This window comes from Typopeltis vanoorti, chromosome 10 (assembly GCF_054136105.1).
Source record: "Typopeltis vanoorti isolate ZY-2024b chromosome 10, IOZ_Tvanoo_1.0, whole genome shotgun sequence".
Lineage (NCBI taxonomy): Eukaryota > Metazoa > Arthropoda > Arachnida > Uropygi > Thelyphonidae > Typopeltis > Typopeltis vanoorti.
Window position 1 is genome coordinate 108767047 of NC_143558.1, and position 15986 is coordinate 108783032.

General features: G+C 35.8%; 1 protein-coding gene across 5 annotated transcripts in view; it reads left to right on the top strand.

Annotated features, from left to right (window-relative positions):
* LOC150102665 (atlastin-2-like) overlaps window positions 1–15986 on the top strand; it is a 437615-nt gene that overhangs the window by 319377 nt on the left and 102252 nt on the right. For all 5 annotated transcript variants that reach the window (XM_090399745.1, XM_090399748.1, XM_090399746.1 and 2 more), the window contains one exon: window positions 6698–6769. In XM_090399745.1, coding sequence (XP_090255871.1) covers window positions 6698–6769 — 72 coding nt within the window. The remainder of the gene's footprint in view (window positions 1–6697; window positions 6770–15986) is intronic.

Consider the following 15986-nt stretch of genomic DNA (forward strand, 5'->3'; position numbering starts at 1 on the left):
GAAGGCTATCCAGTATCTATGACCAATCGTGAATTGCATTGATTCTCCTACTTACTGAATTGCAAAAGTCTTGTCTCGTTCTTTAAGTGCTCTCACTGGACATTCAAGATCCTACATAAAAAATTCAACAGATTTCCTGGAAAAAATCAAGAATTTAAAAATCAAAGAGTCTGAGTTGTTAGTCAGTTTTGACATTGTATCTCTGTTTACCAATATCCCATTAGCCGACACAGTCAATTTATTATATGAAGATTACCCTCCAGATATTGCAAAAATTTTCGAATTTGTTATCCATTCAGGTTATTTTAGTTGGAAAAACATGTTCTACAAACAAGTTGAAGGTACTGCCATGGGTAGTCCTTTGTCTCCACCTTTGGCTAACTATTTTTTGAAACAATTCGAAGAGATCCATTCACCCTCAACCATCTCTTTGGTATCATTATGTCAATGATGTTTTTGCCATTTGGTCACATACTGAAGATGAGCTTTCCACCTTTCTACAACAGATATATAGCCTTCATCCTTATATCCAATTCACCATGGAAAAGGAAAATTCTGGTACTTTATCATTTTTGGACATCCTGCCTACTCGAACTTCTTCTGGTACCTTATCTACAAGCGTCTTTCGAAAGCCCTCATTTACTGGCAGATACATTCATGAAATGTCTGCTCACCATACATCTCAAAAATTTGACATTCTTAAATCTCTAATTAATAGGGCACATAAAGTTTGCTCTTCTCCAGAAATCTTACAACAAGAACTTTCCATCATTAAAAAGTTAATGGTATCTAATAATTACCACCCTAATCAAATCCAACAGATAATGGAATTTTATGTTCCATTACCTAAGGTTTCTTCAACAGTTCACAGAGTTCCAATCCCCTACATTCCAGGAATCTCAGAACCTATAGGTAGAATTTTAAAAAAGTACCAATTGCTTCCCACTTATATTCCTATCAACAAAATTTCTTCCTTATTGCCTTCTACAAAAGATAAACTGTCATCTCTGTCTTTGGCTGGTGTTTACAAAATTCCTTGTGAATGCGATGTTTCTTATTTTGGACAAACTGGCCGTTCTGTAGAAAAAAGAATTAAAGAACATCAATATTATATTGATTACAACAAACCTCAGAAGTCTGGTCTAGCACAACACGGTATTATCACTACCCATAATATCCAGTGGGATAAAGCTATTCATAGATGCAGGTTCAAATATGAATGCCTCTTTAAAGAAAGTTGTGAAGCTTTTTTACACCGACCGAATTTAAATCGAAATGATTGCCTCTCTCTCTCTCGAAGATCTGGGAGACTTTTATTTTATGTAATCATTAAAAAAAACAATTATCTTAAATATTAATTATTTATTAATTTCTTTCATTTCCTATCTCGTGACAACATTGTATTTTAATAGGTGATCCGCCGAATATTTGTTACTTGTATTCTATTCCTATCTGTTTGTAACACTGAAGATGTACTATTATTTTTAGTATGAAATATCTACCTTATTTATTAATTAAAGTTATTACTGTGGACTTACGTGTTGTTTTTAATTATTATACTATGCCACAGGTCCCTCTAAAAATAAGTTAAATATGGGAATTGACAACCAATAGAATCAACAAACCTGGTATGGTTGGAAGTCAACTGAATAAATTTATATGGAATGAAAGAGAAATTAGCCAAAACACTAAATTAGCTGTATACAAGACAGTGTTTAAACCAATTTTAACTTATGGTTCTGAGAACTGGGTTAGAAGTAAAACACTTGACCAAAGACTAGAGACAGATATGAGAGTCCTGAGAAAGATTAGAGGCATGAACAGATGGCATCAATGGCAATATCATATTAAAATCAAGGATATTAGGAATGAACTTGATAATGTCAGCATCCAGGAATGCATTTGCAGAGCTAATCTCAGGTGGTATGGTCACTTAAGCAGAATGGTTAAGGAAAGATTAGCAAAACAAGTGTTCTCTGCCAGGTTGGTAGGTAAAAGACCCCAGAGGAAGACCAAGATATAGGTAGATTGATACAGTAAAAAATGCCTTAGGAGACAGAAATATAAAACCTGATAATATTGGAGTCTTGACATTTAACAGACTGATTTGGAGGAAAATTGTAGATAGGAAGTTAGTAATGATGTAAATTTTTCATGTTGTACTATCATCCTGTACACCCCTTGAGGGTGTATATCAGTAATTTGATGATGAAGAGGAGGAGTATCATTAATATGATGCTTCTCATTCAGTTGACTCCCACTTGATTTATTCTCCAGATTCTAGGTTGCAATCTGCTGTTACTTTCTTCAACTAAATCTTTACTATTTCCCATGCATTATCTTTATCCAACCCTTGTAGTTTCTTATATCACGTCCCTGCTCCAAACAGTCTTCTGACTTTGTCATAATTCCAGATCTATCTTAGAAAAGAGTGACAACAGAATTAGATAAGAGAAATGCCTATACCACACTACTGCTGGATCTTGTAAAGGCATTTGAAAAAATACCACATGGAACACTGTTACATAAGTTGGAGGAAATGGGAATGGATATAATGTTGGTGGCATGGATAGGGAATGATTGACAGACGCACACCAGATAGTAGTATATGTCAGAGTGGAATCTAGGATAATGAGGTGGTGTATTCTTGAATTTGTATATTAATGCTATAAGGGATGCTTTAAGAGGGATATTTAGTTGTTTGCTGATGATGCAAAACTGGGGAGGGAAATAGTTGATAACGGTGATGTAGTTATCCTGCAGGATGATTTAAATAAACTGGAATCATGGGTGAAGTATAATGGCTATCAGATTATTGTTGCAAAATGTAAGGTTCTGCTTTTTGGATGAAAGGATTACATACTGTGCATCACAATTATAGTACTGGATTGCAGGAAATTGACAAGGCTAAGGATTTGGAATGATAGGAAAGATTCAATATGGAAAGATTTGCAATATGTTCTTTGAATTTCAAAGGACATATTGCAGAAGTTGACAAAATAGGTCAAAGGATTAATTGGATGTTAAAGAACACACAAGTAAAGAAAGGGAGTTTATTATCCCTCTTTATAAGGCTATGATTTGGCCACATCATGACTACTGTGTACAGATTTTGTCACCCAGGTTCTTTGGGATCACTTGGTGGTGAAGAGGATCCAGAGATTAGTGACATGTCTATGGAATTCTCCCAGTGAGGATAGATTGAAGGTGTGTGTGGGTTGCAACATTTAGTTGATATGTAGAAAAGAGGAGGCATGATAGAAACTTATAAGTTACTAAAGGAGTTATATAAGATTGGCAGACTATGAAATTTTTCAATACATGACAAACTGAGAGAGAACCAGGGAGTCACCCCAGAAGTTGTGTAAGAATCTGGTTAGTAAGAGTGTATGCATGTGTGGACTAATTTTTTTTGCTTGGAGAGTGGTGAATGAGTGGAATGGATTGCCAGAAGTAGTTGCGAGTGCCCTAACCCTAACAGTGAATGATATTAGTGAAAGTATAATAGGTATTGTGTGTATAAAGGTTAGTGTGTGTCTCCCATGATGAGTCCTTTGGACTCTGTGGAGATCAATCCCCTAAGGATTTGTCTCTAAGGTAAGATTGTTTGATGCATTTACTAGATCTAATTCCCTTCATCCCTTGGTACTTTCCATCACATGCTACTTCCTTCTACCCATGTGTTCTTTCATCCTTCTGCTCTGTATTCCCAAAGTCCCCCTTGATGCATTGAACTTGTTTTCTGATACATACCAACTACATCATTCTTTGTATCCCCTCCCTTATAGGAGTAACTAGCTATATATTTTTCCCTCTTGATCTCTATCTCACACCACACTACCTCAAATGCATGACTATCCTTGACCACCTGTTGAACTCCTGCTTTTTTTTGGTGGCATTTCATCAGAAATATTCTCCCTCAATCCTTTTGTCTCTCTCTCTCCTCCCTGAAAATACTATACTGCTCACCTTCTCTTCCACTAACTATACCATCTTCTGACAGCCATGTCTCACTTATGCCAGTAACTTTAGAAGTAATGCCCAAGAAGAATCAACCAGTGCCAACCCCCTCCCCTCTGTTTTGAATGCATCTGTCCTTACTGATACTGTACATAAAGTGCAGTAATCCCCTATTCTACTACTACTATTACATTTTATATTAATTATCCATTCTTATTTGTTACCTGTGATACTATCTTAAGCATTTTTTGTTCATTCTCACACTCATTGGTACCTGCACACTGACATTCTTCCTTTTTAATAGCCCTAGATTGCTTGATTTTGCATCTCCTGTTTCACTCCATTCAACATTCATTTTTCCAGACTGATAAGCACCAAATCTGTTTACGGGAGACCATCTGCCTTTATATGAGTTTTTATTCATTGAACTCACTTTCACATCCACAAACTCTGCATCAGATGCCTCAGTAACTTATGCATTGGCTTATTTGCAATCAAATGAATCATTTGATTCATTTGGCTCATTTTATTATTATTATTATTATTATTATCCAGGCCTCCATGGAGTCAAAAGACTCATCGTTGGAGGTTGTTTTTAGGAAACACAAATTTATCATACCACTCCTTGAACCCATTGACCATTCCCACTCTCTCTCCAACAATGCATTCCAGGGTTCAACCACTCTCTACACAAAAAAATCACTCCTCACTCTCTTGCACACAGCCTCCTTTCATAACTTCCAGAGGCAGTTACAGGGTAGACATTGGAGAGTTCTTTCACTTGGTGTAACAGCAGGAAGGAGCAATGACAAGGGGGGGGGGAAGCCCACTCTCTCCGATTCTCGCAGATATATTTCTTAACAATTTTGAAGAAAAAGCTATTAACTCCTTCCCCCTTAAACCAAAATTTTGGTATCGTTATATAGACGATATATTCCTCATATGGGAAGACGGTGTCAACAACCTCAATTTATTTTTGGACCACCTAAACAAGTTTCATGAAAAAATCTCTTTTACCTTTGAACTGGAATCTGATGACTGCCTCCCCTTTTTAGATCTGAAGCTTACCAGATGTTCTGAAAGTATTAAAATCTCAATTTTTAGAAAACCTACTCATACTGACAGATACCTTCATGCTTCTCCCCATCACTATCCTCCACAAAAATTTGGTATTATTATCCACCTTAACACACTGGGCCAAATCTTTACTTACAGAAGAAACAGAAATTGAAATTGAACTCCTTTTGCTTAAAAAGGCTTTTATTAATAATGGTTTCTCTCCTAATAAGATTGATAAATTTCTTTCTCTCCATCACTCAGCTGCTTCTGAAGATCCCTCTTACCCCAGAACCTTTATTTCTTTGCCTTACATCAGCTCTCTTTCACCAAAACTAGCTAAAATTTCAAGAAATTTAACTTCAAAACTTGCTTCTCTACGCTTCCAAAACTTCGCTCCATACTTAGTAAACCTAAAGAGAAACATCTTCCCACTCAGTTTCCAGGAGTCTACAAGATTTTATGTGATTGTAAAAAGCCATACTACGGCCAGACTGCTAAATCCATCCTTTTGCGTATGGAAGAACACCGTAGAGATATTTCCTACAACAGGACTAGATCCAGCGCTCTCTCTAGCCACGTTCTTTTTTCTGTTAACTCAGATGAAGGCCACCAACACATTGTGAACTGGACACAAACTTCTAATATCCATTGTGTGCTATGATGAACTTGAAAGAAAGATTGTCGAATCTAGAGAAATTACATTAGATTCTTCCCATATCAATAACAGCCTACGTTTCAATCTCTCTGATGCACACATTGCCTCTGTTCAATACTTGTGCACTAATGACAGCATGTAGTCAACTTTTATTTGGAACTCAAGCTTGCATTACTGTTTGTAAAATGTACTACTGTCTTTTGTACTGTTAATGCAATTTTTAAGTCTCTGTTATTTTTTGTATATTTCATTGATTGTAATACCTGAAGAAGTTGATCCATTCAATGAAACTAGTAAACTAGTAGTATCTTTTTAAATAAACCATGTCACCTCTTTATCTCTCGGTATCAGTCATTCAAACTAATTAATAATATTTTCTACCGAGTAAAAATGAACAATCACAATATATATATATATATATATATATAAACTCTATATTCATCTATACCAAATAGCAAATAACTTATCTTTTCTTCTGCCGCCAATACTCCCGACTGTGACCTTGTGCTCTTGGTAACTCAAAAATAACACAATATATAACAACGAAACTCTAAAGCAGAACCACTAAACAACAACTTGTGTTACTGAGGGAAAAATGGAGCACAATTCACCTTCAGTCAGTTTTTTTGTAGTCAGTTTTTCATCAACATCCTTAAAAGTTATTCAGTGTAAAGTCTCCATAGCCTAATGTTTAGTTTTGTGGAGTTTCTGATAAATACTGGATAATTTTTCTTAACTTTATAGCAAAAAAATTTGATATTTCAAAATAAAGTTTTCAAGGTTAAATATTGATTTTTGAATTTGTCTCTTTCCAAATAATAAGCATGATATTTATATAAATATCTTTACCAGGAACCTTAAATGCATAATGTTATAATTAATGAATTGGTGGAATTGACTAAATTCCTTGTATTACTTAAGAATATTGCTCTTGCCGAAATGCAAGTATATTTTTATTTGCTCACATTTTGCAAAAGTTCAGTTGTTCATTTTTAACTAATGATTTAATATATATACTTTCAGGCAACAGCAGAAGCAAACAATTTAGCAGCAGTTGCTCGTTCAAAAGAATATTATTGCTTCATTATGGATGAGGTTAGTGATTTTTGTATTTATGAATGAATGGATGGAATATGTATCTCCTGCTGCTAAGATTCTTATACAGTTTAATCTAAAATCAAAATGGCTGACACACATACAGAAAAATAGCATTTATTTAACTCCAATGTATTTCATATAATGTAACAAGGATATCATCAGGGAGAAAAGAAAATATCAGGTGACAACATTCAAAACATGAGTTACAAATATTGTGAAGATATTTAAATATCTTTACATGATTTTGTTTATGAAATCTGTTATTGTTGGTTTGGTTAAATTAAAAGTGAAATAAAAGATGTAAAAAATATCATTTTGATAAAATTATAATTATTAAAACAATATTCTACTGTAAGAAAAAACTGTTCAGCAAATTGTTGAAAAAGTTGGCCATTGCAGGTCAACAATCAGTGATACCATTCTGAGAGATGGAAGTGCAGGGAGTCAACTGCAAGTGCTACCTGCAGTGGAGGACCCACCACACTCACCAAATGTAACCATATGATACTATGAAGGATACTGCCATGTCTGTTTTTTTTTTGTTCCTCACACTATGGTATCTGTTGACTTTTTTCCAGGCGATATATATATATATATATATACACACATACACACATACTTTGTTTAGGTGGTGTCCAAAACATGTTTTGGACACCACCCACAGGGTATTATGGAAGAAAACCACCATGCTCCACCACAGCAAATTCAAGAAAGAGAGAGAGACTTTTCTTAGAAGCATTAGCAGCTCTCAGAAACCAACCAAATCTTAATAAATATGGTTGTATTAAGCTTCCGAAGATTTGGGAAACACTCATCACCAGAGGTCCCGCCTTACATTTCAGGCCACCTACTACCGCCTACTCCACCTTGATAGGACTTTGGTGTCACCCACATGGTTGGACTTAGTATTGTATGATATTTGTGTGCATGTTACATTAATTGTTTTTGTAATCCCCGTAGATGTCCTAGTGACTAAGACGAAATATAGGAAGTATTAAATTCTATTTTAATTCTTTTTGATGTTGTAAAAAATCCATTAAGTCTCCACCATAATAATGAAGTTAACATGAACAGGACATTTGATGTGGACATCAGGCAAGAAGAGAGGTGGTGATTTATCATTGGTAGTTAGTATAGTATAGTACAAAAGAAGACACTTTGCAAGCTGCTTTGAAGTTGGGATATAGATTATATAATCAATAATTTTCTTTTCTGGATAGTTATTCCCCCAGACTACAATCTGATGTAAATATATCAATAAATTTTTAGATAGTTATCCCTCCAGACTACAATCTGATGTTAAAAGAAGTATAGTAGGGTAAGGTGGAGTTCTGTACTCTACCTTAAAGGAGCATCAGAACAGACAGCACAAGTTCTTTGCTGGTATAATCTATACCCTGCCAAACCACCTCATAAAGTGTTTCTGAAGTTCTGGTTAAAGTATTGTGGAGAGGTTAGTAAAGATCAAAATCCAGAATTAACAACAGCCACATCCTGTTTTAGGCTAGAACAATTTTGCCTTCCTTCTCATCCTTTAGAACTTAGTGCACTCTAAGACTCATGTGAAAATAAGTACAATAAGATACGTGGCGATATCTCATGAAGTCCTACTGCCTTATTAACATTTAATTTATTAATTCCCGATATATCTCCCTGTTCATTCACCATCACTCTCTCCTCACTTTCTGCTGCACCCAAGCTCTGCATTATGTCATATTTATGAGAATGAAATGCCTTTCTGAATTGCCCATTTAATATATCTAATGGTGGTGGTTCAAAGACAATTCATCATGGTAAAATACATTGCGGAGAAAATTCATTGCGAGGAAAATTCATCATGGTAACTATTCACCACCAAAACTATTCATCGTGAAATAAATTTGCTAGAAAATTTAAATGATATTGCACTGATACCAATATATAAAAAGTAAATACAGTGCAAGATAAATTTCATGAAATAGTTTTTTATGTATTTATGTATTATTGTTTATTATTATTTGTTTAGGTTTTAATTAGATTTTCATAACATTTTTATTCTTATACAATGAAAGTAATATATTTATTAATCAGCGAGTTTTCAAATTTCAGTTTCATTGTAATTTTTATTCATTTTAACCTGGTTCGGAAATCCTGCTCAAATTCCATGACCAAACATGGAAACCACTTCAGGCCTCCAATAAGCAGTGCTGTGGTCTTACATCAGATGATGAAATTCATCTCTTACCTATTAGAATTTTGAATTCACAATTCATTGGTGGGAGAAAGTATGCTATCTAGTCAGTTGTTAACGACATGATATTTCTCATTACAGTTTATTTTTGAACATTTCACAAGAGAAGTAATTAATTACTTAATTCACTTGGGGAGCATGCATCTATCTATCTATCTATCTATATATATATATATATATATATATATATATATATATTTTTTTTTTTTTTTTTTTTTTTTTTTTTTCCCAAAAAAGAAGACTAAATATAAAATTTAAAATTTCTTAGTGTCATAAAATACTAGTATTGGAGGAAAAGTTAAAGACTAGTATTGCACCCACAGATGTCAATTTAGCTTATGCTGATTTACATAATAATGATAGGATTTATGTAATTTTATTATCATTTTCTTTAATATAATTACTCAGAAGTGAACCTACAATCTTAAACTAGCTCTGTAAATGATAGCAGCATACAACATGTCTTTCGTATGTAGGAAAAGTGGAGTCATTTTCAAAATACACATGTATTCAATAACTGAAAGACGTCACTTTCTGAATTAGTTCAAATAAAAAAAAATATATCACACTTGAATCGATGTCTAAATGTGCAAAACAGAAAAATAGTGAGCTGTTAGAATAATAAATATTCTTAAATATTGTGCCCTTTCTCCTTAACTATTCTCAAATATTTTCCCTAATGCGGTTTTTGGTTCGAGGATACATAGTGGTTGGTCGGTGAATTTAGTGCTCCTGTAAAGTTGGTGATTTTTGTCTGTTTTCCCTTAGAAAATTGTATTTTGTAGTATACTAGTGTAGATTTTAGTGTATTTAGTTCTCCTGTAAAGTTGGTGATTTTTGTCTGTTTTCCCTTAGAAAATTGTGTTTTGTAGTATACTAGTGTAGATTTTAGTGTATTTAGTTCTCCTGTAAAGTTGGTGATTTTTGTCTGTGTTTTCCCTTGGAAAATTTGTGTTTTGTAGTATACTAGTGTAGATTTTAGTGTATTTAGTAATTTATCGTATATTTTTATTAAGATGCTTTAATATTTAGTATACGTTTAAAATGGCACCAAACGTTTAAAATGGCACCAAAAAAGGGCAAGAAAGGTAATGCTAAAATAAGAACCACAGGTGAGAACAAGAAGGTTAGCCCTGCCAACAAGGTTATTGTGCACATGGATGGAGGAGGTTAATGAAAATGAATTAACCGCCAAAATAGCAAAGTTGAAGCAAATCATCAGAGAGACAATGCGGGAATTGCAGAAAGTTGAGAGACGTTTAAATGAGCATAGGGAGAAAAAGAAAAATGAACAGGAAAATAAAAAACAACAAAGCAAGGAAACAGGTAAGTCAGGAAATAATGAAAATCAGGTAAGTGACATTGTTAGTAAAAAGAAAGAGGGCTATTTGGTATGGTGACTCTATAATAAAATATGCTACAGGTGAGAGAGTTATAACATCGAGTTTTCCTGGAGCAAAAATTAAAAATATAATGCAAGTAATTCAAAAACAGAAAAGAAAAGTAAACGAAATTGTAGTTATAGTAAGTACGAACGATTTAACTGGCGATAAGTTCAGTATGAGGGAGGAATATGAAAGGGTTGCTGGAAGAGGCGAGAGTGAAGAGTGAGAAAGTGAAAATCGTTACTATTTTACTTCGCTATGATAAAAATGAATTAAAAAGATGGGCTATGATGACAAACAATTCGATGCATATGCTATGTAGAAGGAATGGATGTGAGTTTTTGGATGTGTGGAGTGAGTTTGAGGGAAGATTGGATTTGTATAAGAGGGATGGCCTACACCTAAATGCATTTGTATCAGGAGTCAAAAAACTAATAATTGGTATGAGACCTAACACAGAGAGTCAGGGAAAGTAAATTATAAAGGGAGGAATGGTGTGATTGTGAGTGTAAGAGCGACAATGGTATATAACTGTATTAATGACGGGAATGGGCTTTGTCATGGAAATGTTGACAAGGCAAGAACGATTTCGAGTTTGTGTTCGTCCGGTTCAGACCCATCATATGTGTGCAGCCATATCTACATGTGTAAGGCATTAGAGAAGCACAGATCTGCAAGTTGTCCAACTATGTCAGGCAGACTGCAAACAAGAGTATACAAAAGAACATGCAGGTAGATTATTATGTCTGTACATGAATGCTAGGAGTATCAGAAACAAAGGGGTAGAGTTTGTTGCCTTAGTCAATATGTTGCGACCTTGGATTGTAGGAAGTAGTGAGACCTGGCTATCAGAATCAGACCTACTCACTGGTATCGAGTGTCATGGGTACAGTATTTTTAGGAAGGGTGGATAGGAGAGGAGGGGGCGTGCTACTAATGATATATGACTTAAATCCAGTGAGTTGAGACCTATGAATGTAGTAATACTACTAACAATATTTCATGTGGCAGTGGGTTTGAAGCCATCTGGTGTGAGGTGGAATCTAACAAGACAAATTATATAGTGGGGTGTTGTTACAGACTTGGTGGATCAGTTGCTGGTGATTGCTACTAACAGATGACTACTAATAATATTTCATGTGGCAGTGAGTTTGAAGCCATCTGGTGTGAGGTGGAATCTAACAAGGCAAATTATATAGTGGGGTGTTGTTGCAGGCTTGGTGGATCAGTTGCTGGTGATGAAGAAATGAATCACCGAATAGAAAAGGTGAGCACGAAAAGAGTAATCATAATGGGAGACTTTAATTATCCAAATATTGATTGGGTAGCAGTAGAATCTCATGAGAAGAATGAAAATGCATTTATTGAGCTGTTGCGGGACAACTTCCTCAAGTAGCATGTGACAGAAGGAACTCGAGGTCAAAGAGTGTTAGATTTGATTATAGTGTCAGAGGGCATTTCAGTTAAAGATAACTATTCTGCCTCCAGTTGGTGACAGTGATCATGCGGTACTCACTTGGGAAGTGACTAAGTTTTCCCTCCAACTTTTCTGAATGGAACATTCAGAAAAGGTGGAAGGAAAGAATATTGACAGTGCATGGGAAGCATTTAAACAATAATCAGAATGTGTCCCGAGAGTTCGAAGAATAAATAGAGTAGGAGTCAAATGGATGTGTAATTTTATTAAGCAAGAGATTCGTAAGAGAAGGATGGTGTGGAAGGAATACTGTTTGCATAAGGACGATGTCCATTATGAACGTTATAAGCAGCAGGCTAGAATAGTCGCAACTGTTGTATGGAAAGCAAAGTCTGATTATGAAAAAACTGTCTCTGCATGCTAAAGACAACCCACAAGAATTCTATTGATATTCTGCAAGTAAAAGGAAGAATGAATATGAAAGAATAACTCTTCTAAATCTAGATGGCTTGAGGTTTACAGATGCAGAAGAGGCTGTTCAGTTAATGAGTGCCCATTTCATTAAAAGCTATCAACCATCTGGTGTGAGGTGGAATCTAACTGGACTCTAACCTCTTCACTAGATTGAGCCTTTTAACATTGAGCTCACTGTTACCTCTTCACTAGATGAAGAAATGCAGATGAGTGAGGCTGAGATATTAGAGCTGTTGCACAAACTGAATAAGAATTCAGCAATAGAGACTGATGGAATATCAGCACATGTGCTAAAAAAAGTGTTCAGCTGAACTGGCCATTCCTTTGACCAGGATGTTTAATATGAGTCTCAGAACAGGGAAGATTCCACAGGAATGGAAGGAATGTATGGTAATTCCATTGCACAAAGGTGGTGCAAAGACCGATGTATCCAACTATCGACTAATTAGCATCTCAGGAGTGGTGGTGAAGATTTTATTATTATTATTATTATTATTATTATTCAGGCCTCCAAGGAGTCAAAAGACTCATCGAGGGAGGTCCTTCCTAAGACATAAAGTCTGTCAAGACTCATTGAGGAGAGGTCCCCCCCCTGAGAAACACAAAGCCTATCATACCCCTCTTTAAACTCACTGACCGTTCTCGCTCCCACCACTCCATCAGGCAATGCATTCCACTGCTCAACCACCCTCCACACAAAGAAACTACTCCTTACCCTCTTGCTCACAGTTTCCTTTCGTAACTTCCAGGGATGGCCTCTTGTCATCACTCCTTCCCGCTGTTCAACCAAGCGAAAGAACTCCCCAGTGTCAACCTTGTAACCACCTCTCAACAGTTTAAAAGTCTCAATCATATCACCTCTCCTTCTTCTATCCACCAAACTCTGCAGTCCACATTCTCTCAGCCGATCCTCATAACTATCCTTGTACAGTCCTGAAACCATCTTTGTCATCCGTCTTTGTATCCTTTCCACAGTTAATTTATCCCCTTCAAATCCTGGGGACCAAATCTGAGAACAATAGTCCAAGTGTGGTCTGATCAGAGACTTATACAACGGAATGATAACCCTCTTATCTCTGCAGGTCAGTGTCCTTCTCATAATAGCAGCAATCCTCTGTGTTACTTTGGAAAAATGGTCAGGGCCCCTCATTCAGAAATGGGTTGACAGTAAATCTCTACTTTGTAATGAACAACATGGGTTTATTAATTTTTTATTAAATTACTCTGGATTTAGAGAAAGATGTCGAAAGTTTATTTTTCACTTGGTTAGACTATAATAAAGGTAGTTTAATCCTTTATCCAAGTGTGAGCAAACAAAGTTTGTGCCTGAAAGTATCTTCAGTACTGTGGTAAGGTGGTGCAACACGTTGCAAAGTTGGAGCAAGCTAACATCACTCCTATCTCAGTATCTCCCATAATGCAAAACACATCTCCTTGCGGATATGTATAATGTTATGCATTATACATATTCATTCGACATATACATATACATTCGACCTTTATTAAGGTCTCTTCAGTCAGAGCCAGGCACAAGTGGAGATACCAGGCAGAAGCATTAGCAAGGTCATCTCTACCTATAGGAGTTGCCAAATGGTGTGCCACCTTTTTATTAAATTACTCTGGATTTAGAGAAAGATGTCGAAAGTTTATTTTTCACTTGGTTAGACTATAATAAATTTAGTTTAATCCTTTATCCAAGTATGAGCAAACAAAGTTTGTGCCTGAAAATATCTTCAGGACTGAGGTAAGCTGGTACAACACCAGGCAACTCTTTGCAAAGGTAGAGCAAGCAAGCTAACATCATTTCTATCTCCAAGTGGAGATAATATATCTTCACTTGGGCCTGGCTCCCACTGAAGAGATCTCAATAAAGGTAGAAACTAGTCTGGGTAGTGGCCCTTCCCTTAATGCATAACATTATACATATCCGCAAGGAGATGTGTTTTGTATTATGCGAGATACTGAGGTAGGAGTGATGTTAGCTTGCTCCACCTTTGCAACGAGTTGCCTGGTGTTGTACCACCTTACCCCAGTCCTGAAGATACTTTCAGGCACAAACTTTGTTTGCTCACACTTTGATAAATGATTAAACTAAATTTATTATGGCTTTACTAAATGAAGGTAATGTTTTAGAAACTTGCTCACATGCTATAACAATGTTACCATTGAACTAGACAAGGGGTATGGATACACCATGATACTTTTGGATTTTGCTAAGGCTTTTGACTTTGCAGGTTTATGCAGACTTATGCATAAATTGGAGAAAATGGGTTTGGGTTATACAATATTAGCATGGATAAGAGGATGGCTGACTGACAGATATCAAAAAGTGGTATGCAGTACGATCTAAGTCAGCTAGGTTTAAGGTAACAAGTGGTGTACCACAAGGATCAGTGCTTGGTCCACTGTTATTCAATCTGTACATTAATTATATTGGGAAGGATTTGATATGCGACATACAGTTATTTGCTGATGATGGAAAGATAGGTAGGATAATCAGGAATGCTGCTGATATGCAGTCTTTGCAGAACGATTTGAATAGGCTGGAATTGTGGGCATGGGAAAATGGGTGTCAGTTCAATGTCAGTAAATGTAAAGTCATTCACTTTGGCATGATTAGATATCCAGTGTCATATTATATTGGTGGGATTAGAGTAGAAGAAACTGATGAGTCTAGGGATCTTGGAGTGTTAATAGATAGGAAGTTGAGGAAATTCTTTTGTTATTCTCATCGATTTATTTCTTTATCCATGCACACACACTCCTCAGTTCTTACCTTCAGTTTTTTTTTTTTTTTTTTTTTGTCACCTTTATCATCTGATTTCTTTCCCAGCGGCAGACTAGGCGACAGGTCGGATGGGAGTGGTACTAACAAGAAGTCGCATCTAAGTAACACACGGACCCTGCATAGGAAGCGGGAATAACGTGTAGTGAAAGAAGAAGAAAGAAGATCATCTGATTTCTTTTACAGTGCTGGATAAAGGATTAAACTAAATTTATTATAGTCTAACCAAGTGGAAATAAAACTTCCAACATCTTTCTCTAAATCCAGAGTAATTTAATAATAAGGTGATACACCTTTTGGCAACTCATATAGGTAAATATGACTTCTCCATTGCTTCTGCCTTAGTATCACCACTTCTGGGTCTGGCTCCCACTGATGAGACCTGAATAAAGGTCGAAACCGGTCCGGGTTGTGGCCCTTCCCTTAATGCATAGTATTATACATGTCCACAAGGAGATGTGCATTATGACCTTTGCATAATGCAAAGGTGTTAAAACCTTTGCATTATGGGAGATACCGAGACAAGGAGTGACGAGAGCTTGGTCCACCTTTACCACGAGTTGCCTCAGTCCTGAAGATACTTCAGGTGAAAACTTTGTTTGCTTACACTTGGATAAAGGATTAAACTAAATTTATTATAGGAAGTTGAAATTTAGGGGCCATGTGGCAAAGATTGCAAATACAACTCAAAAGATAATTGCAATGCTGAAACAAAAGTTCACATGTAAAGATAAGAATGTTATTTTGCCTCTTTATAAGGCCTTGATAAGACCTCACTTGGACTATTGTGCACAAGTCTGGTCTCCTGGTTTCCTTTGTGATTCTAATATGTTGGAGAGAGAGAGAGAGAGAGAGTACAAAGGAGAGTGTTAAAAATGATATCTGGATTGTGGAATGCTGATTATGAAGACAGATTGAGAATT